This window comes from Oreochromis niloticus, linkage group LG7 (genome assembly GCF_001858045.2).
Source record: "Oreochromis niloticus isolate F11D_XX linkage group LG7, O_niloticus_UMD_NMBU, whole genome shotgun sequence".
Classification (NCBI taxonomy): domain Eukaryota; kingdom Metazoa; phylum Chordata; class Actinopteri; order Cichliformes; family Cichlidae; genus Oreochromis; species Oreochromis niloticus.
Window position 1 is genome coordinate 56,182,989 of NC_031972.2, and position 24,285 is coordinate 56,207,273.

A 24,285-nucleotide genomic window follows, 5' to 3' on the forward strand; every position below is an offset into this window, starting at 1 on the left:
GACCCGCTGTAGTCGAGTGTGTTTGTGTGTCGGTGTGTGTGTTTGTCTCAACGTTACACGAAACGTGTCTCCTCTCAGCAAAGACACACAAACGTGAGACGTGCTAGATAACGTTTTTGTTTTTTTTCTTGGTTTTGAAAGTTTTCTTTTTGCCGCCTTAAGATTGTTACGGTTTTATACTATGTATATTAAAACATTCCGCTTGTAAAACGTAATATTTATCCGCCAGGAGCAGCCGACTTCGTTTCTACTAAAGAGTGTCCGCTTCTCCTCCCCTCGATGAAGCGCTGCGATGCCCTCTGATTTTATATCCCTCCTTAGCTCGGATATCGACCTCAATTCCCCCAAATCTCTATACTCTAAAGGTAAGATTTATCTAAAGGAAGGTACTGCGAGGTCGCTAATCCGTTTTGTCCTTGTCTAATAGGAACTAATATGATTGTCTTGATAGCTCATGTTAAGCTGCTAGCTAGCAATGGTTAGCCTCTTTTCTGCTAGTAGCAAGACTAGCTAGCATAGTTAGTCAGCTCGACTACCCTTGCTGGTTAGTTGTCCATGTCACATGCGTGGAAAAGCATGGTATGTTGGAATAGTAAAGTAAATGTAACAACAATTATGTGTGTTTTTTGGTTAGACTTGTCATGCAGATTGATGACTAGCATCATTTTAGGTGCCTATATGAGCTAACACAGCTTTGTGAGGTCGCTGTCTACCCACCACATTGTTCCGTGGTTTAAGGTACTTAAGTAGTGCTCGGGTTCTGCAGAGGTGTGTATTTGTGTGTGCGCATATCGCATGGATGGAAAAGTAGTGCATGGCTGTCCTGTGTTTTCTCCTTGTTTGGTTTTACCGAGTGACAGTCCCTCTGTTGTTTTGGTTTGTTTGGTGGAATCGAGCCAGGGTATCCTCCTCACATTCTCTGGTTTCACTGAAAGAATGCAGTTATTGGCTCTTCAAAGCCTAGAGTGTGCTATTCTGCCTGTCAGGATAAGGGGCCCTCTGGTGCCAAAATATATTCTGCCTCTAATATCGCTGCACACGTGTCAGCCAACTGTTATGTTATTATTAGGTGGGTGTTGCTGCATCTCTGGAGTGCGAAACCGTTAACTAATGTTGCATTTAGCTTGGTTAGAGCAGCACTTTGCCTGCAAGCCTGTCTTTTCCCCTTTTTAACCACCGCCTCAATTTAATGTGCAAAGCAACTGTCACTGAATATGCTTACTCGACTCAGGCAGTTATCATGCATTTGCTTGTTTATGAGGGAGGCTTGTATATAATCTATTGATCCTAAAGTGCAAATGTAACCTGAGACACAAGAATTTATGCATATTCCTTTTTCTAAAAACAATGGTGCTATTTCAACCCTTTGGGTTTTCCCCCCTACATTTTGATCACATCAACAAAAATTATTCTCTCTTTCTTTTTTTCAAATATTATTTATACCCGACTGGGCCTTAACTTGCCTGCTGGTCCCACATCTGTCTGGCTGCTATGTATAGGGTGCTCATGAGCCAGCAGAAAGCTTTGCTCTGTGACCCTGAAATTCTCAGTTGAGACTGCCATATGGTCACACTGTATCACATGATGACTGTTTATTTATATCTCTGTAATTGGGTGTGCGCTCTCACGTTGGGGTCAAGGTAACAGACATGCTCATCAACGATCTATTGGGAGTGCTCATGTATGTCAGACTATGTGGGTGAGTGGAGACAACTGGCCAAGCTGCCAGAATATATTGCATTATTTAGTGGGTTCTGTTTTTTTGTTTGTTTGTTTTGAGGAAAATGTGAAATCTCAGAAGTTACGAATAGAAATAGTAACACAGGGCTTACTGAGAAGCAAGCAGGGTCCTACTGGAACCTCGACAGCTCAAGAACTCGTGCCTGATTTTATTACTGTGACAATACACCATAAAAATATAACTAATGATCAAGATAGTGATTTTTGGCTATATTTACATAAAAATTATGATTACTCGGAGAGACACAAAAGTCTCTTCCCTTTTCTCACAGCAGAGAGAGTGTTGTTCCTGTGTGAGGAGAGCAAGCCCTCGAGCAAAACTGTAAAAGTGTTGGGTTTTGTTTGTTTGTTTGTTTGTTTGTTTGTTTTTCAAATCAGCCAACGAAAAAAAATCTGCCAGAGGGAAATGAAAAGTGGCTTCAACCTAGCAAAAAATGAGTTAGCAACAGCAAAGTGAATTGAAACGTGATGAACAGACAGACGAACTGGGATGCTATTTCCAAATCCAAGTACTGAAAGCCCAAAATTGAAGACCAAATACCTACTCAACAGATATACAGATTAGGGCTGCCCAGTTAATTGATTAATCATGAACATGCTTTGACCCCCTACAATTAAATAAACGTGTTCAAGCAATATTAAAGATGTTTGCTTTCCTACACAGTGCAGTGCATTAAAGCCACTGAACTTTTATGGACTACCTGGATGACTAACAGTGCATTAGAAGACAGCCAATGACTGAAATTAAATGTCTGGCGCAGCGAAATGTGAAGAGCTTGTCCCCCGAAGTGGAGCATGAGTCGTTGTTTGGAAATGACTCGAATTTAGTCTAAATGACGTTAACCTAGAATAAATTATATGCAAAGAGTGCTGTAGAGTTGTGTCTGCATTGCAAAGCATTACAACCTGGTGATTCAGCTGCATGAAAACACACCACAGACTGGCGTATAATGAATGCACGAAGGATGAGAAAAACGGTGCAGTGGTTGCTAAAAAGATCATCCAACACCAACTCAGACGCTCATAAAAGCGCACCTGTACCTTCCTAAAAATTACTTACTTACTTACTCGATCATGTCTGTTTAGCCAAAGATAAGTGTCCAGTAATCACAGGACATAAAGAGAGGTCCAGAAAAATTGTCAACATACTTAACAAAAGTTTTGTTCATGCCCATCATGCATGTACAGTGAATTGAGTGAAAGACTTTATATTTTGCTTTTAGGAGATCCAGTTAGGCTAGTTGAACAACAATTCACTGCAAAGATGTTTTAATTCACAGGAAAGTAGCACAATGTTTAAATGAAAACACTTATTGGGTATTGGAGAATGTGTAATTCTACTACAGTCGTTACTAACAAATGGTAAAAGCAATAGATATTTCTAGTAAGTGGTTGTGATTGGTGGGATACTGGTTTTCTCCTCATTATTACCTTATGTCAGGACACAGATTTTACGGTACTCTCATTACTCTGATTTAAAAAAAAAACATGTTTTGTTTGTAGCATATACACAAGGGAGATTTACTTCCACAACACATTTCTCCCACAGGTTACATACAGGATACATTAACCACTTGTCCCTGGCTGCCTTTGCTTTGTGTAATATGTAATATGTACACTCAGTACAGACATTCACTTGTTTCTTTTTAAAGAAAACAGGCCCTTCTCCCATTGTTATGTCTCTCTGGTATAAATGTAGGCCAATAGTAAACTCTCCCTTGCTTTAGCGTTAATAGCCCTGCCTTCCACTTTAATGACTGCAGTCTTGTGGGTAAATCTTGGCCGTCCTTTAAAGGTAAAGCATGGGCTGACTTCACTACAGTCTAAAGACAGTAGTACTTTCCAATGAAACCCTGTGAGATATTTAATTTATTACAGGACACTCAATGAAACCATGATTATTATTGGAAAGTAACGATGCAGTTAAGTGTCGGACAACAAAAAAGCTTGCAACAGCCTATAGCAATGGGACAACAGTGTGCAAGTGCAGCTCTTGCTACTTACTCTGGCTACGTTGAATGAAGGCACAGAATCCCATTCAATGTAATTCACGTGCCGCAATATATGATGTATCCTGGTGACTAAGTAAGATGGATGTCAGTTAACTTGTTACTAAAGTGAAAAATGTTGCTGCTTTCATCTGAGTACAAATGGATACATTGGCCAAATTATGGCTTCCAAGAAGAAGAAAAAAAGTCAAGTTTGTTTTTTCTGTTATTTTTTTTTTCTCAACAGGCCATACCTACTTAGACAAAGTAAGCAAAGAGCTACATACTGGAAACTACATCCAAAGTGCTTTATCATCATTTAAATTAGCGTACATTGTGCCAATTTTCTGATGTACACCACTGCATAGTCGGCTTTTGAAACAAATTGCATTTGAATCGATCGAAAGAGCAGTACAGATTCACTGTAGTCATTTGCCTTAAGACTCCTTCGTTTAATGTTGCCATTATTGATTTCCTTTTTTGGAGGGGGGGGGCGCTTTGTCTTTCTTACATGCAGAAATTAATAAATAATAACGCCTAGACACACCAGGTGGTATCTGTGGCCCCAAGCACCGCTGAGCTTGCAATAAAATGGTGAACTATTCATGAAACTGGAGTTAATCTTTCATTCTGTTATGTGCATGATGTGCATGTGCACATATCTGTGTATTCATAATCACCTGAGACATTTCCTCTTTGAAATATTCCTTTAAAGCATGCTGCCTCATAACTTTAAATCACAATCAAGTTTGTGTTTGCCTGTTTGGTGCACCTTTGGCGGCCTGTTCATAAATGCAGATTGTCTTGTGCAGGAGTAGGAAAGCCAATCATCTCCATATGTTTTCTTTTAATACAATGTCCTTAGAGTTGTTTTTAGACATCAGACAGTGCTAGCTGTTGCCTGGTGTAAAGTGTTGAAATCTCCCCACATGACGCAGGTTTTCGATTATTTTTTTAATTTTTATTTTTTTAAATCCTCAAGGACCGGTGAAATTCAGCCTCACTTCCAAAAAGTTATACAGTTTCTCGAGATGGACAAATGGCAGGTTCAGTGGGGGCAGGGCACAAGTTAAAGGCCACAGAGCTTCTGTTTTTAAAAGTTGAAATGCATATGGCACGCATTACATGTAGACTCAGTTTGTACACTGTAGAGACCAGAGACTACTTTTAGAAGCAGCTGATTGTTGCTCAGATATGTAGTTGTCACAAAGTTGCCTGCATATATTAGCAGAGGACCATCTTTTGTATGGTATTGTTTAATAATTAATGTGGCCTTGTGGTTTCCCTCTGCTAACATCCACATCCCCATGCATGCTCACCTCTATAGCTACAGCCACCAGCAGAATCCATAAAATTATGATTAGGAGGACAGTACAATCAATTTACACTGTAGAAATGTAGTTTAGCTAATTCTGTTAAACCTTGTTTATCCATCTGATTTGCACTAGCAGGCTGAAAGCAAATAAAAATTGTATTTGGCCATTTCTTGCAGTAATTTAAAATTTAAGATAAATGGTTAGCTTTAAAAGCCCAAAATGATATTCTTTGTGGTTTGAATGTGGTAATTAGCTTTTATGTCGGTACTCTGGCTTGACCATATTGTTATGTGTTCAAAACCATAATTAAAGCACCACTGTAGGTTGTGATGCATTTTTCCTCTTTTTTTCCCCTTTTTTTTAATATGGAAAAAACAAACCAAACGTGCTTGTCTACTCATCTTTCATTAAAGAATAGAAATGGAGTGGTGCCCTTGCTATTTGGAAAACCTTTAAGGCTTGTGTAATATGAGCAGTGCATAACTATGTGATGATGCAATTTAATTGTTCTAGGTTAAAGTCAGTCAACCTCCTGGCAGGTTAGTGTGCTGCAGGCTACTGTTTGGACAAACTTATAGATTTGTGCAAACAGACTTGTCAAACTTGCTACTATGAAGCAAGATAAGACCAAAATCTAGTGCAGGAAGTGTATTTTGTGAACTGGAGAGTTAACCTACATTTTAAAACCTATTTTAAGGATTGGTCAGAAAACATTTAAAGAGGTTTTTATCTGTTTCGATAGAGGGCAGTTCTTAACCCTAGAACACTAATGTGCAGTTTTATAACACTGTCACTAATGTCAGGTATTTTTTACCTGATATAATATGCCTGATGAAATATACTTCCCATCAAAATAAGTAACCCAATATGTGGCAAATTGAAGTACTCTTGTTACATTTCCCCTTATACAACGTCTCATAAATTGAAACCCTATATAAACGCTTCAAAATTGGTAAAAAGAAAAAGGGAATCGTAAACGAAAATATTCTTTTAAAATTAAATAATAGTCGTAACTTGTTCTTCTGCCCACCCCTTCCTTGTCGTGTGAGCCTTGTCCAGGGAAGGCACAATCTCCGTGCATCGCTGACAGCTGTGGGAGAAATAAACAAAAGATGGCATTTGACTACAAGCGCGTGGGTGAAAATCATCCAACGTTGGTGTTCTAGGGTTAAGCACAGGTGACGAATAAAATTAAAGATAATTTTCCTGGAGGCATTTCAGGACGGCTGCTGAGTGATGACTGATGAGACTGGCTTCAAGGACTTTGCTGTACATGCGGGAGAAGGTGTGCAACAAAATCCAAACAGCAGCTGTTGACACTGCAGCAGTTTCTTAGTATGGCGTTTCCACTAATTGAAGCACTTAGTATACTGTTTCACACACATTTAAAATTGAGATAACATTTGTCTTCAAACTTTTTTTTGTATATGCTGCAGAACAGCTTCTAAGCCCACAGAGTCTTTTAAAAAATAAAAATAAAATTTTTTGGTTTTCCTGAAAAAGCAAATACATCACCTAGCTTTAATCAGCGATACTCGTTTGATGTTGTTGTCTTTGTAAAGCTATACAGAGCACTTCCACGACAGGAGGTTTATATACAAATGGGAAGCTTAAAAAAGAAGTCCAGGTAGCCACAGAGCTGCACTCTTGGGGAAAGTGACATTTTCACCTACAGACAGCTTGTTTGGTTTTGAAAGTTATGATTTGTGTTGCTTTTGGATTAAGATTAAGTGAGTTTCAGGTTTATGGAGGGGTGTAGACGCACAACTTCTGCTGGATTTAAATTTAAACAGGAACATTCAAATGAAATTGATTGCAGCAGAATATTTGTTTTACCGCGTTCATTTTAATTTAATAATCGCCAGAAGCCAAAATTGTACATGAAAATAAAAGCCCTACTAAACATTATGGCTGCTGGACTCTCTCAACAAAGCATTTGGAAATGCTGCTGTTTAGTTGGTGGATTATTATGAGCATTTTTTATGCTTTAGATGGAATTTTAAATTGAAAGAAAATAGAGAATAAATGGGAGAAAATAGCAATAAGGCTCCAATTAATCATTTTTACTTCAAGTCTCCACAAGCACAAGCCACAGCACGGTTTGAATATGGAAGCACTCTTTTGCATATACTGCACAACTTAAACTGGGAAGTGTGGTTCAAAAGTAAAAATTAAATCGCTGACAGCAATCTAATCTGTGCATTTATGAACCTGAAGTGATTGACTCAATAACAATGTGTGGTTATTGGCCTGTGTCACAAGATAATTGAATCTTGTGTGCATCTCCACCTAATGTTTGTGCACATTTAAACAAATTTGTGCTGCAGGTAAACATGCTAATCATTATTTTTGGCTTTTATGATTCATAACTGGTTTTATTTTAAAGACTCCTTAAAATGCCTCTGATTTGAAAACATTTCTTGGGTAGGTTTCCCATCACGAGCAAATCCTTTAGGCTTAAACTACACTGTGGTGAACTTTTAGAGGGGTAATTTAGTAAAGCTCTGAATTGTAGTCAAACAGATTATAAGATTCTGTAAAGTTTATTTCTAATAAACAACCATTTGTAGTGCATGTGCTGATTTTTTTTTAAATTTTTTTTTTTTTAAAGGAAAAAAATCTATGAACAATGAACCCTTTTACAGTCTGACTTTCTGTGGTTGTTTTGTGTTGCTGTGTGACCAGCAAGCACCCAGAGAGAACGGGTGATTTATACCCCTTTCAGGCCAACAGTGACATTCTTTAACACAGTGTGGATTCCTTTTGATCTAGCCAGTACATGTAAGCCTTTTGCCAACCTTGGCCAGAGGGTACCCAGCTTAGTGAACAGCAATTTCTGTCCTTTGTTTTTTATTATGTGCTGCTCTTATTTAGCAGAAGTGCCATGCTACTCCTGCACATGTGTTGGGAGTCTATTAAGAGAACATTTGTTTGCATGTGATTGAATACTGAAGCATATACATGGGTTCAAAGCAGGTGACAGCACATCTTCAGTGGACCCACTATGCATGCTTCTATTGTTAATAGGGATACTAGTTAAGGCTGAGGTCATGTCTCGCTGCCAGTCGATCTGTAATGCAATCAGCAACAAAGACTCACTTTCTTCATGCCACGCACCACAGGCGAAGATTGAGGGTGGTTGTGATATTCGTGCATACAGTTAGACGGTTGCTGGCAGTTCTCTATAGTCTCTGAAGCTCGCTGTGAACAGGTTCACTGAAATCCACGTTTTATTTTTCTAGCTGCACAGGAAACTGATCTCACCAAGATCCGTGAAATATCACAGCGCTTTCTATATTTGTTAAGAAAAAGAAATGAAACTTTCTCTGGCCTTTTGACATTTAGATTGTGCTATTCATTCAGCAGTGCTGTAAGGGGACTTGATGCAAACAATAGCAGATTTTATTTGTTCCTTGCGTGAATTTTGGTGATGCATTGCCACCAGCTCAGCACCATCCGTGACATCACAGAAGTGCAAGATCATGTGTCTTGTCAGCTTCATTGCTCTGTTGGGAACAAAATCATAGGCAAGTGTCAGATGACTACTACACATCCTTGGTGCTGTTGATGCAAAGCTGAAATATCCATATCAAGGTGTTGATAGGTGCCTGTTTCTTAGCAACCGCACTACCTAATCATGTGTTTATCTAGCATCAGATCTGATTTATTCCAGTGTGGCTGCAGTGGTCGTTATGTCTACAAGGAATCATGTTGCCATTAAATATCTTCATGACTCTGTGGGTTTTATTACACCAAACCCCACGGGAGGCTAATTTAGTTCATCATAAGATACCCTGTGTTGTGCTAGTGTTGACTGCAGAATTTTTAAGAGATGTGGGAGGATTGCACTATTGCTTCCACTTGTCTTCGAATAGCAAATAAGGAAACAACCAGTTTTGGTGAGATACTGCAGGAGTTTTGTTTTTGCCATGAAGCTTGCATTAGTGGAAGTGAAATTGACTGTTGGCATGGTTCTATTTTGTGAAGAATTGTGACGATTTCTAGAACTAAGCTCCAGTGGTTGTATTATTACTTGGACTGTGCTTGAGAGCAGTTCTGCATTAGCTTCAGTTTGAGGCCAAGACTGCTCCCTTATGCAACCCTTGAGGCCTTGTTTTCAGTAGAATAATTTAGAACATTGTGTGCGTCATGTTTCCAGGGTTAAATTGTGGCAAAACCTATTTGAGTTAACTGGCAATAAAGGCAGATGGGTTTTTTTGTTCTAGTTTTAAAAAGTTGGGAGTAGTTGTAACTTGAAGGTTGCTAATTTCATCATGCTCCACCATTCCTAACAGGTTAAAGGGAAACCTGCTGAAAATGGGTATTTAAAAACAGAATATTTTCATCTAAGAAGAGTGGGTATGGATCTTTTTATAGTTGCATTGTCCTCCAATTACCAATAATCTCATTTATTTTTCAGAAACTAATTTGTATTCTCCTACTCATCCTTTATGGCAGAGTCGGTATATGACCTCCTCCCCAAAGAACTCCAGCTCCAGCCGTCGTCCACCCAGACAGACCCACCCACCATGAGCCAGAATAGTGGGGGAGAGGCGGGACCTCCCCCTCTGCAGCCTTGGCGTCAGGTGAGCTACCTGCTCAGTCCATGAAAACCATGATCTGGGATCAGTTTCCCTGTAACAAACTATTACCCAAGTCAGCAGGGGTAAAGAAATGTGGCCTTGTTTGAGTGACTGGGGGCAACTTCACCCTTTCATCAGTTTCCGAGGCAAGATTTGTGACTAAAGGAGATTTATATAGGCTAGTGTGTATTAAGTATTTCAAAGCTGGGCCCCATGTTATACAAGGGTACAGCACCAACAAGTCAGTCGGGGTTTAGTTCTAAAGCCCTTCTGTGCAGGTAAACACAGGATTTATTCAAATATATGTTGTAACTTTCAATTTTTCCAATATTATACCGTATTTATATCTGTTGTGTTGTTGTCTGTCAGCATCTTTTACTGTTAGTGGTGGGCGATCCTGTTAACTAGCAGCAGCATGGAAAGAGACGTTGCTTATGAAGCCTGACTTGACACTCAATATTTCCGGGCCAAGTGAAAAATTTCAACACCCTTAGCACCTGATGTGAAGATATCATTTAACTCCACACAGCTGTGTGCTCAGTAGTGTTGTGTACTTTGGTACAGAGGCTGGAGGTAGTTTTGAGAGTATTTTAAACAATGGAGTTGAAGCTGCTGTGAACCAACTCTACAGTGGCAACATTTTAACCACTCCATGGTTTGATTTTTTTTTTTAGAGTGTTAATAAAAAAATTTCAAAACATATCAAGCACCATGACAGCGTTTCACCTTTTATATTCACGCACTCTGCAAACACACCACTACCACTGCATTTAACCAGTTCACAGTATAAATCTAAATCAACTCACTTAATGTCTTAAATACTCTTAACTGGTCATTTAACACTCTTTGTGGCCAGGTTCCTGAAAGTGTGGCCCACAGGCCAGAGGCGGTAATTTTATGCGTCTTTTAAGTGTGACCAGGAAAAAGTGTTCTGCCGTTCATGTTATTCATTGACAGTTTAGATCATTTATTGTATGTATTATGTATTATAGCTGAGCAGATAAATACCAATTTGAATTCCCCTGTTGTCGCCATCACAGCAGACTCAACCTTTGCATCTCTGACAAGAAACACCAGATACATGTACAGCTACATCAAAATTTTAAATTCAGAATGAAGCGTTTGCATGCTGACATGGCCTCTTATTTATTGTTTCACCGATGTTTTGGGTTTCTTTTTTTTTTTTTTTATAACTTTTTGACGCTTGTACTAAATTTTATTTTTCCCTTGGCTCTTAATGTAAATTTTAAAAAAAAACATATCAGATTGTCTCAGCTTTACAGATCCAGATCGTCTCCTACGACATCCCTCATGTTATGACGTTATATAGTGTTTTAGAGTTGGCATATTGCATTTCACGTTTTCAATTTCTTTCGCTTTGAGTATTGCCCTCTCTATAGTTTGAGTTTTAAATGCCTTTAACAAAAGTAAAAGAGATGCATCTATTGCACCGTGAACCGAGCACAAGTGTTTGACTCTCATGTTACAGAGTTGCTAACATTTTCACTAATTACAAAGGTTTTGTCTGCTCATGAAACAGTGAAGTTGCCCCAGCAAGCGTTGGACTGTATTTTTGAATATCACTTATCAAAAGCAAAGAAAATGGCCTGATCTTGGATCATGGTGCATTTTGATGTTCCTGACATCAGTTAAAACTGTGAAGGATTCTAGTCATGGTTTTCATCTAAAAAGCAAACTAACCGGTGAACAGTCATGTTGGAGAGAGAGAGCGCGCTTTTTCTTTTTTTAACGCTGCCTTTTTACTATCATGTCTGACCCAGCTGGCCCTAAGCAGTGCTGATCAAAAGCATGACTCATGTGATGTCTTTTAGATCATAATTAACCAAACAAACGTGCTTCCGAGTGTCTATAAATGATAAACTTCAAAAGATACTCCTTCCTTCAGTATATTAACTCATCCAGTTTACTGATTGACAGAAGTTAAGTCTTGAATGATCAGCTCTCTTGTTGCTCATTGGCTGTCTCGTTTTTATTGCAGGAAGTGCCCTCTGAGGCAGGGAGTGTCTGCATATAAAATGGTCTGCAGTTCACTGCTCCATAGGTCAGAGGCTTGTTTATTCTGTCTCCATGGCTACGCTCAGTCCCAACCCAATATTCCAATTGGCATGCGCAAACTACTGTTTACTATTGAATGCACATTGCACAAACTCTACTGTAACCCTGGCAAATTTAATTTGGCGCCACATTATCAGCTTGCAAATTTGGCTGTACAAGAGTTTGACCAGATTTTGTTATTTTTCTTTCTGGCAATGTGTATGTAACAACTTGTAGCTTGCTTTTGTTTTTGTAAACAAGGCATGTCAGTTTTGTCACATTGATTTTTAATCAGAGGTTTTGTAGGAAATCAAAACATTGTGGGACCTATAGTACCCTTCTCAACTTTAACTTCAGAACATTTGGTCAGTGCTTGACAGCTCTCGCATGCACAGTGAGAGCACATAACCCACAACAGTTTGTTGAAATTAGAGTTGGGAAGAGGGGAAATCTATACAAATCATGCACAAATTCAGCTGCTTGAATGGGACTGCTAGCCTGCTATGTGGTGAACATCTGTCCTAACTTTTATATCTATATGCACTACTACAGATGCCACCTCTTCCACCTCCAGCCCTTCTGCCTCTTCCTCCCTCGCCATAGGCGTTACATCCTCTGGCCCCTCTACCTCATCGTCAGACCATCTCAAGGTTGCCCAGCATCTCCACTCCAGCGGAGGAGATGGCGCTGGTGTTTCAGAGATGCAAGGTGCGGAGGGCGCCCCCAGCAGAGGCAGCAGTGGAGCAAACGCCACAGTAGGGGATGTAGGGCCAGGAGGGTTGCCGGGGCTAGGAGTCCAGCAGCCCCAGAACACTCCATCAAAGCGAAGGACTGTGTTGAGCATATCCCCACCACCTGAGGATCTGTTTGATGACAGCCAGATGTCTTGCCAAGAGGAACCTACCATATCTGGTGCACCAGGTCCCGACTCGGAGCAAAGCAGCAGCATGTGGGCCGATGATTCTGTCTCGAACTTCAGTTTGATCAGCTCCATCTCCTACAATGACAACACGGAGGTGCCGCGCAAGTCTAGAAAACGCACTCCTCGCCAGCGGCCCGGTCCCAAGCCTGCTCCTCCAGAAGATAGCATGGATGTGTTTGATGCTGACAGCGCCAAAGCCCCTCACTATGTGCTATCCCAGCTGGGCACAGATAAGACCAGTTCCATATCCAGGTATGGTGACACTTACTAAAGTACATTCTCTCTTTAGGTCAGAGTACCTCTCCCCCTTGTGGCAATACATTAGGGTCAATAATTGGGTAATTGGATTCTTGGATGTCACACTAATGTCATCATCATTTTTGGTCCTCTGCAGCTCTCTCGAGTCAGGAACTGCAGTGAAAGGTGGGTCACTGTCTGCTCAGTTCCCTCAGAGGAGTGATGGGAAGGAGCTAAAGATCCTGGTGCAGCCAGAGACCCAGCACAGAGCTCGCTATCTGACTGAGGGCAGCAGAGGTTCTGTCAAAGATCGCACACAACAAGGATTCCCCACTGTCAAGGTTGGAGTACAAAAGCTTCCAGCAGCTTCTTAACAAACGAAATATTACCACCTAAGGAAGAAGCTGCCAAATAAGATCGAATATAACCAATACACTGAGTGTGGAGTACTGCAAGAGAAAGATTGTACTGGCACTGCCCATGTGCTTGTTTCCTTTCTCCTATTTCAATAGCTGGCATTTAACATGGATAACTTACTTGTCTCTTTGATTTCGTTTCTTTTTATAATTATTTATTTTTTTAAATCAACAGTAAATCCAGTACTCACACTGCAAACAACCAAACAAGTACCTTTACCTCTTGATGATAAATCAGGGTAGGGGAAGTGAATAAATAGTGATTGCCTTGTATTCATTATTAAAGTAATAAATTCTTGACATCGCTCTTGAATGGCTCAGTGGTTATGAACAGATAACATGCTTCTTTTGTACCATGAATAATGTGCACAGACAAATGATTAAAATTTAGCTGATTGGCAAATGATTAAAACTTTTATATTTAACTGAAAATCTTTCAGGGCTGAGGTGTTTTGTTTTGTGTTTTTTGTTTGTTTTGGGGTTTTTATTAGAAACTGGAAAACTAATTTTATTTTTTATTTCTTTGTCTGCAGTTGGAAGGTGTGAGTGACTCAGTTGTGCTGCAGGTGTTCGTAGCAAATGATGCGGGCAGAGTGAAGCCTCACGGTTTCTACCAGGCATGCAGAGTGACAGGACGCAACACCACTGCTTGCAAAGAGGTGGACATAGAAGGCACCACAGTTATTGAGATTCCTCTGGAGCCCAGCAATGACATGACACTTGCGTAAGGAGTTATTACAGATAATTAAAGACTAGTTATTACTTGCAATGTTGATATTTAAAAAGTATTTGGTATGTGCTTTTGTATATTTAGTTATCCCTTCCTTCTCCTTCCTGTGTTGTTTCTACAGGGTGGACTGTGTAGGAATTTTGAAGCTCCGTAATGCAGATGTCGAGGCTCGCATTGGTGTTGCAGGATCCAAGAAGAAGAGTACACGAGCCAGGTTGGCCTTCAGAGTCAACATCCCCCAGCCTGATGGATCAACCCTGACTTTACAGGTTCCCTCATCGCCGATCCTCTGCAGTGAGTAACAGCCAACTAGGATTCCTGAAACAGTTTGATGGCTAATGTTTTGTTTAAAGTGATATGTTTTAGTTTTATGTTATGTTATTAATGATAGTTTGAATTTTCTGTTACTCTTCAGCTCAGCCAGCAGGAGTGCCAGAGATCCTGAGAAAGAGTCTCCACAGCTGCTCCGTGAAAGGAGGCGAGGAAGTTTTTATAATCGGAAAGAACTTCCTTAAAGGAACCAAAGTTATTTTTCAGGAGAACATTACAGGTGTTGTAGCAATTTCTTTTGTTAGTAGCATTGTAGCTCGATGTCATGTGTGTGGATGGTTTTCTGCATATAAACTCTCTCAAATTTTATTGAATTTTCAGATGATAATTCCTGGCAAGCTGAAGCAAAGATTGACATGGATCTTTTCCATCAGGTATATGCAAGTGGGGATGATGGGGATCCCCTTGAGTTTTTCATTGAATAATCTAAGCTGCTGTATCAAACCTGTTTTTCAGCATACATTTCACACACAAATGTGATCTTTTTTTCCAGAATCACTTGATAGTGACAGTCCCTCCGTTTCACAACCAGTCAATCACTTCTCCTGTTTCTGTGGGTATTTTTGTGATGACCAATGCTGGTAGATCACATGAAGCCCAACCCTTCACCTACACTCCAGACTCAGGTAACAGCAAGCAGCCTATGCATGAAAGTTACATAGTTCACGATTTTCTGCCGTCATGGCATTGATGGCTTTTAAAGGTTGACACTTATTGCTAAGTGTGACACTTATGGGCTATTTCTGTTCTGAAGTCAGTGAATAGAGCTACCATTTTCAGATAGTTATAACAAGTTTTAATAGCACTACACCATTATAATCAATCATATAGACAAATCTAATGGCTGATTAAGCAATGCCGCAATTATTGCTGTCACAGACACATTTACCCTGATGGCAAAAAGAGATGTAGGGATCACTGGCAGTCCTTTGTGTTTCCACTAACAGTTGAAGGTTTAATATGTAAATGTGTAGCAGATTGAATTGGTCCTGACATTGGCTTGGTGAAAAAATGCTCCAATGTCTGGAATAGGTGGCATAGCAGTCAGCGATCTTATTATTAACAAGGGATTGTAGTAGCAGGATGGTAGTTTATTTAAATAATCTGAATTATTTGTTTTATTGTTATTTTAGGAGATGTAGCATTTAAGAAATTGGAAATGTATAATCATAAGTCTCAGCAGTTGATTTATTGTAAGTGATCTCTACTAAAAACCCTCGGAATATCGTATTGATTTACTTGAAATCTGCAAATGTCAAATACATTTCATAAAACAGACACTTATGGCTTTTACTTTACAAGGTTATTTAATTGTTTTTTTTTTCTTGTGTTTAATTTAAAAATTTAAAGCTCAAAATGGCAAAGAACTGTCAAAGCCCCCCACCAGCTAACATAAAAACAGGAATTGTTGAACTCACTGAAAATCCTGTTTAAGTGAATCTATAAGTCCATATCAGCGTATTGTTGGAAGATGGAAGGAGGTTCAAGTAATTTTAGGCACGGTGAAGCTGGTAGCCTGAGTCTGAGTGACAAGGGGAAAAGAAGAAACTGCACAGAAAATAAAGAGGAGGTGGACCACAGGTAAGAGTGGGAGAGTGAGAGGGAAACGGTGAAGGTGCAGGGTGTCAAAAACAGCCTCCATATTTAAGACACAGAACGCTATATAATCCGCTGGATAGAAAGGTTTACTAACAAAATGTGTCAGAATGCTTTGCTGCTGTCACGCCCATCATCAGAAACATCTATTTCTTGGTTTTAAAATTCCTGGTTGAACTTTGGAAACTCCTTCCTTTTTAAGCTGGATGTTGAAGCTTAGTAATTTTAGTTGATTCAATTTAAGTTTAAAATAGGAACACGAAGTAGCTGTTTGCCATGTGCGCAGTCTAACAAATAATATTCTTAGTTGGATTACAAAAAGCGTTTTGATGGCAAGTGGTCATGGTAAAAGTAGATAATACCCTCCTGGTTTGTATGGTTGTTGCAAACTGCCTTGTGCTTGGTGTTGGATGGGTTTTTTTTCTCCACATCATCCATTACAAACATGGAACATGCAGCTTGTCATGTATTGTCATGTGTGCTAAGCTCCTCATGTAGATTTCAAGTAGCTAATCATTGCCATCTCACATTCTAACAGTCCTTTTCTCCACTCTTACCTCCAGCTGATAACTCAAATGTGCTGACAGTAAAAACGGAGGGGATATCCATGGTCAAGACCTGCTTATTTGATACCCCGATCAAATCTATGCCCTCCGAACAAACAGAAATCTCTGACCAGACTTCCAAACGGCAAGAGGACACACCTATGGAAGTGTCTAGCAATCCACCATCCACAGAGGTCTTCAAAGTAAGATACCCCCTGCTTTTTGAGGAAGAGATTTTAAAATATTTGCTTGAGAAATACAGTCTGTAACACCGTTTTTCTTTCTCAGTCATCCCCTGACCCGCTCATCACAGTGCAGCAGACTCTGGACCTTGGCTCTAGTCCTCATCCAGGTGGAGAGTCCTTTCAGAGAACAATGCCCTTACCATCAGAAGATGTGGACCTTCCCCAGGCACCCCCGGTCTTCCCTAGCTTAGAGTCCCTCAGCACGATACAAAAGCAAGAAATTGCCCCAACAACCTCCTTCTCTGTGTCAGGAGACACCACAATACCACCTGTGACACCAGAAGTCCCCCAGCAGTTCCTTAGAGACCCCCAGGAAAGCTTGTCACCTGAGAGTTCCAGTAGTAGTGCAGGGGTGGTGGTTGTGGCCATGCCACAGATAGCACCTTCCTCTCAGGCACAGCCGCAGCAGTCCCAGGTCTCCCTCTTTCCCCAGGAAGAGGTGGCCCAGCTGGAAAGGGCAGTTAGAGAACTCCAGGGAGGAAGTAACACCACACTCCAGCAGGTGTTAGAAGCAGCTGTAGCTCAGCAGCAGCTAAACTCTGTGCTGTATAGCCCCACACCTTCTGCAGATTCCCTTCAGCAGCATGTCCAGGAGAACATGAACAGCCTTAGACTGGGGAGTACAGATAATTCACTGTCAGCACAGCAACAGCTACAGATACAACAACAGGAGCAGCAACAACAAATACAACAGCAGTTTCAACAACAGCAAATGCAGCAACAGCAACAAATACTTGGAAACCTTCAGCAGCAACAGCAGCAAGTCATCAACAACATACAGATGCAACAGCAACTTATATTACAGCCACAAGAGCAACAGCAAATTATGGAAAATATTCAACAACAGCAACAGCAGCTGCAACAAAATCAGCAACAGCAAGTTCTAAACAATATTCAACTTCAGGATCAGCAACAACAAAATCATATTCTTACCAATTTACAGCAACATCAGCTGCAACAGCAACAACAGCAGCAGCAGCAAAATCAAGCGTTGAGCAACCTACAACAACAACAGCAGCAACTTCAAGAGCAGCAGGTTTTGGAAAATTTACAGCAACACCTCCAGGCCAGCTCTCTCCTTCAACAGGCTGGAGAACTACTTACTATCCAGACTAGCTTCCCAACACAGCCTCCTTCACACACATCCCCCCCACAGCAACTCTTCCAATCGCCCAGGCCCATGGCCGAAACCCAGGGGTCCCAACAGCAGGTCCAGGCTGCCCTCATCCAGAATACCCTGACTGTACTGACTAGTGGCAGTCTCAACTCAGAGCCGCAGTCCACAGGATCAACCCTATACCTGACGCCAAACCATCAGCCCCAGCCCCAGCCCCAGCAACAGCAGCAGCTGGCATTCCTCTCCTCCATGGAGACATCAGCCAGCCAACCTCAGTCCGTTTCAATGTTTCAAAATCAACCGCAGTCTCAAATGCAGCAACAGAGCACCCCAATGGATCAGCAGCAGTCCCCACAGCAGAACCAACAACAATCAGCACAGCTTCCAATGGGCCAGCAGGGTTCCTTATTTCAAAGTATTCCCAATCACTCACAGGGCAACCCTGCACCACAGCAAACAGGTCTGCTTCTCTGCACCACAGATCTGAACCCACAGGCTATCGCTCCTACTATTCTCTTTAGCACCCAGACCCAAGGCCCTTCCCCTATGGGGACCATTAGTGTTGGAATCACCCAGTCAGATACAGCAGAGCCCATGTCCTTCCAAGACCAGAGCTCTTCGGGCAGCAACTCAACAACCACTGAGAACCAACAACAGAGCTTGTTCCAGGAACAGCAGCCAATGCAAGTGGGCCCAAGTTCAAGCTCTGTCCAAAACAATCAACCTGTGGAGCTGTTCATACCACAGACAAATCTGTCCAGCTTGCAGAGTACTATTGGCTCACAGGACCTCAACAACCAGGCTCCAGCCCCCGCCACAACCATTTTTGTGGTGCAGGGTGGTGTGGGTGTGGTAGCCAGCCCTGGTCAGCAGCCCCCAGAGCAGCTTTTCCAGACATCTGTGGGTGGCAATGTGGCTTCTCAAGGACAGGCCAGTCTGTTTGTTTTTGGCATTCAGAATGGTAAGACAATTTTGATCCTCTACACCTTTTAATCTAGAGTAAATCAAAGTTAACCGTATTAAATTCGTATTTTCTGAAGCATATGGTACTATCATGATCGACCTATTAACTTGTATATATCCATATTTGGTTCTTGGTGACTATTCTGTTAGTCAGCTAAATGAGAGGGATAAAAAATTTGACTAACCGACTAGTCTAAAACTAAGAAACACTCTGATATTAAGCATAATGGACAATGTCAAAATCTTTAAACAAAGGCATTTGAAACCATTAATCACATCTATCAACAATAAATCATGCCTCTTAACTGTGCAGCACCTCACATGTTGCATTATGAATATTTCACGTTTTACTCCAGACAATGAAGAAAAAGAAAAACACTTAAAATAATCCAATATTAAATATAATAAGAAAACATGGTACTAAAAATGATGTTCACATATTATTAAAATATGACAAATTGACATCCGAGAAATGAATAAATTGCAACTGAAAAGTGTGGCATATTGTCTATTTTGAATGATGCACCTTGTTCGAAAAGTCTTGACAACCACTTAATTAAAAGTTAAAATCTAAAAGAATAAATAAATAAATAATCCAGCCATTTGCTTCTGCTTATCTAAAGTTGGGTCACGGGTCAGCAGCCTAAGCAGAGAATCCCAGACCTCCCTGTTGCCAGCCACCACCTCCAACTTCTCAAAAAAAACATTGAGTTGTTCACAGCCAGCCGAAAGGTCTAATCTCTCCTGTGTATCCCAAGTGGGACATGCCCCTCTGGAACATCTTACTCAGGAGGCGACCACCTCAAATGACCCCTTTTGATGTTGAGCAGAAGCGGCTCTACTCTGAGCCCGTGACTGAACTCCTCACCCTATAGCTAAGGGAGAGTCCATCCACCCTTCAGAGGAAGAGTACCGCTTGTATCCACAAACTCATTCTTTTACTTTTAAAAGACCTAACCCTAATAGTCTTAACAAAAAAAATCAAGCCTGATTAACAGATTTATGGCATTTGTCAACAATGATGCTCCATCTGGTGATAGATGGCTGCATAATATCCAGGACACAACAATATATCGGCATTTGGCATCAAATAAAATTTGAAAGAATTAGATTAAACAGCTAGTATGTCTGGTACCCACTAGTGACAGTAGTGATAATTAGTCATCTAGTCATGCACATCTCTAATCCATATGCTTCTTGAGTTACTCCATTGCTACAGTTATATGCTACATTTACTGTTTAATGATGGATAATATTATTTTCTTTTTCTTTTAGACTCATCCCAGCTGCTCACGTCTTCTGGACCCAGCCAACCTGCCCAGAACCAAATCCAGAACTCCGGTCACATGCAGACTCTGCTGGATCAGCCCATGGCCCAAGCTGCCTCCCCAATCCCAGCTACCATGCATAGCAGCTTGCAGAACACCCTTCAGGCACAAATGCAGACCACCCTGGAGAACGCAATGCAGGCAAACACACAAACAGCCCTTCAGTCCAGTTTACAAGGAAACATAGAAGCGAGCCTACCAACACCAATGCAGACCAGTCTACAGACACAGATACAGAGCAGCTTACAGAATCAACTGCAGGCATCCATATCAACATCGTCCAGCATGGATAAAATTGAGGACCTACTGGAAAGCCTACAGAAGCAGTGATTATTGTTTGGACCATTGTCAGCACTTAGGGGGTGAGTGATATGTATGTAGCTCAGAGTTATACACCCTAAAAACGGCCCTGTGTGGGGGTTTGTGCCAATGCTTAAAAAAAAAAAAGTCATTTAAATATTTAAGAATTACTTGCCCTTTTTACTGAAAACCCAAATCATGAGTTCATGTGACCTGTTTTTAAGAAATATTTATCATTAACTGTAGCCTCCATTCATCCATTGTTCTTGAATTAATGAACCCACCTTTGTTATTACCCCTCTTGCAGGATCAGAGAGGCCTGTAATAACTGCTTTATCCAGCCGCACAAATGCAGTGTTTTGTTGCCAGTTGTTTTTTTTTTTGTTTCTTTTTAAAATAATGTGAGCCTAAGAGATGATGACGGTGGTGGTAATGATTATGATGATGATAAGGATAAAGATATTTGTGGAAAAAACAGGAAAGGGATGAAGAATGTCAGCGACAGAGGAACGGTGACAGAGGAATGGTGCTGTGATGGGAGAGTGTTGTGAAGGCAGATTTAAAAATAAAAAAACAGTCAGTTATGGAAGATCAGATTGCACATAACTGTCAGATAAAGGCAGAATCTCATTTTGAGTGTGTAAACTCCTCACACATTTCTCAGCTAGTTGTTATCTTACCCGAAACACCAACTTTAAAAACAAATTAACTGTTTAGTTAGTTTGGGAGATTAGCTGATGTAAAAACAGGGATGAAGTCACGTCACAGTAATTAGATTTAAACTTCTTTTGCTGTGGAGAATATGAACAATCATGCTGTTAATAAACAGCTTACATTTCCATATGTCAAAAATGCCATGAAATTTGCTCCAAGAGTACAGAATATTAGACTGTACAGTTCTTTGTAGGATAATGTTTCATGTTTTCTTTTAATAACATTTACTGGCATGGGTGGAGTCTGCACTCAAGCGGGTTTATTATTAGAGGCAGCACAGTTTAATATTGGTGTTGGCACCACAAGTATGAAATTAACTTTTATCACAAAAAGTGTGGTAAAGACATTGTGTTACTGAAAGCACCCTGGTGAGTTGAGGGAATATTGCACACTCATAAATGAGATTCATCCTGGTGAATAATGTGACGTGGCCTTTGCTTGGCACTTCCCAGTGTTCTCTTATGTGCAGGCCTCATCGCAGAGGTTGCAGATGCTTTCTTGGTGAAATTTTAAATAGCATTCAACTATTTAGTGTGTATATTTTTTTCTTTTTTTTCTTTTTTTTTGCTTTTGAAAAAGTTAACTCTTTATCAGTTAAATGTGGATAGAAAAAAAAACCTTTCCACTAGTGAAAATGGAGTGTTGTGTGGTTTTATAAACATTTTATCTAAAGCACTTTATAACCTCTTTTGTGTAACCTGCTACTCCTTATATCCGTCCACAGCTCTCTACTGATCTAAGATGAATTTGTACTCTGAAACGTCCAGTGGGTGGGGTTAAAAAAAAAAAACAAAGAAGAAGAGAAAAAAAAATGAAAGCAGTCGTCTTTGTACAAATAGATACATCATTTTTACATTTTCTCTCATGTCAGAATATTTTTGAGGTCTAGACAACTTTGTATAGAACGTCTGCTCACTGTTGAGTCCCTCTTTGTATTCAGTCCCAGTGGTCCAGTCAAGTCTATCCAAAAACAGCCATTCCCACAAACGGCATTGTCACTTGTCAGTGTTTGAGTGGTAACTAGGCCTTTTGTGTTTTAGACACTGACAACACATCTGAAATACTGATTCGTTTAGTTTGTACATTTACATGAAGGATCTTCATTGTTTTGGTTTTTTTCTTTTGTACTAAGTCTCGGTTCTTCTCGTTGGAATGTTTTTACTGTTGTTCGTGTTGTGTTTCGATATTAAGTTTTTGTTTCTGTTTGTAGCCCGTGCAGGTTGGTGCCGCATGAAGCTGGCTCCTGTCCTTTGTGTTGTGAACAGGGGCTCACTGGTAGATGAAATCTGTTACATAGAGGTTGTCATTTTTGATTTCATCTTTGGTGCTATGTAGAGGAGTAATGGGCACTTCTGTCGTCGTGTTAGTACAGTTTGTACTATCAATAGCACTTGCATTTGTTTTTAGTTTGGAAGCAAAGAGCTGGCTGTTGTTGAGGGATCAGACTGGAGTGCACCCACCCAGGCATACCAAAGCTCCTGATTGTGAATGGTCGCCATTTTGTCCTTGCCATCGTAACGTTTACTCATTTGTATTTGTTCGTTCACATAATGCAGCTCTCACATGGCTAACAATTCAGCATGCTGGGGGGTTGTTTTGTTTTGCTCTTTTACAAGATTTCTGATAGTTTTGCGAAGGTACTTTGCTTCATGGATCAGTTTATCTCATTAACATTTCCACTGATTTGATACATTACTCTATTTTTCAATGAAGAGTTGACATTGCTGAACTTTCCAAATCTGATATTAGCCAATTTGGCATTATGCCCCCCTCCCCCCCCAAAAAAAGACATGATTTTTTTCTTGGAGACTTCAGACATTAGAATCGCATTGCTCACATGCATTTGTTTACATTTTCATGGTCATACTCTTTTATCTTTGCAGCTGTTAGTGATCCATTTTAAAAGTAACTTATCTTTTTTAGAATTTTGTATCCATGTATCAAAATGTAGAGTATTTTTGTAAAACTAAACTAAACTTTTTCTTTTTTGCTCATAGCAAAGAACTATCATTGCTAGTGTTTTGTTGGTTTTTCCCCTGAAATGAAGCGCAGGTTTATTGTTAAGTCTATGACTGAAACTAGAAATGTAAGTGGACATCAAGCGATTATGTTAGACTTAAATCTACTGTCATGATATTGACTTTACGCAAACTGTAGAACATAACGTGAAGTTTTCTCCTCTTTTTTTTGTGCTCTGTGTGTTTTGTGTGGGCGTTTTGTATTTTAAACTCTTTTGTTTTTGTTTTTTAACATCATGCATCTCAAATGGCACTTTGACTCGTCCATTAACTGTAGATCAAGTTAGAGTGCAGTAGTGATGTTTCCAAGCATTCCATCCCTCTCAGTTAGGGGAGCTAAAGAGCACATGATGTTGTGGAAGAAGTGCGGAACAGTAATGCCTCTTAAAGCCATACCAACACAGAAAGCCAACCCGTGACTTCGGTTTCATGAATGTAAATTTTACCTCATGGTGTGTGGAATGGGGCTTGCTCTACATCTGACATCGGACCAATTCTAGGCTTAGAGAACATATATATTTTGAGGTGGAGGGAAGGGGATGGGCAGGGCGGCACCAGCTGTCATTTGTGTCACTGCACATTGGTCAAATTGTTTTTGATTGTGGTGTAATTTCAAAACCGACCATTAGTTTTATTATTATTAATTTCAGTCCGACTTTGACGAATAGCCACTTCACCGGGGGGAGAGAAAAAAAAGAAACCGTGTTGATTTAAAGGCGTTGAAAAGAGCACACAAATCTTTGCATAATATTTTTGTCCTTCAGTCATGTAAATGAATATCCATGTATATTTAAATGTGAAATATACTGCAGGGGTATTTTGAATTTCAATTGTGATGCTTTCAACAGAACTTTGTGTGCCTTGATAACTTAAACGTTGCTCTGCTGTGTTTACTGGTGTCCCTTTTGTCTCATTGCTCCTTTTTATTCTCTAAGACTGTTTAACATCCGAAAGCTTTTCCGTTACTTTCTCCTCCCCCTGACACGGACATAAACGTAACTGTTATACTTTAACATATTCTCAATCCGTTGCAAGATATCAACATAATATTGTGCAGCTTCACCAGTGAATTGTCACCTTGTTGTTTTCTATTGAAAATGCTTTTCATGCCTCATGAGATTTGTACATGTGAGGTTAAAGGG

The 24,285-nt window shown here is 40.2% G+C and overlaps 1 protein-coding gene across 1 annotated transcript; it reads left to right on the top strand.

Annotated features, from left to right (window-relative positions):
* Positions 1–23,993, top strand: nfat5a (nuclear factor of activated T cells 5a). Its single transcript, XM_005470887.4, is given in 13 exon segments — positions 1–365; positions 9,503–9,610; positions 9,613–9,630; positions 12,235–12,856; positions 12,999–13,182; positions 13,791–13,981; positions 14,109–14,281; positions 14,403–14,537; positions 14,639–14,691; positions 14,811–14,943; positions 16,477–16,661; positions 16,747–18,781; positions 20,059–23,993. Coding segments are annotated over 13 exon segments (4,293 nt in total). The 5' UTR covers positions 1–292; the 3' UTR covers positions 20,442–23,993.
* Positions 23,994–24,285: the final 292 nt, after the last annotated feature.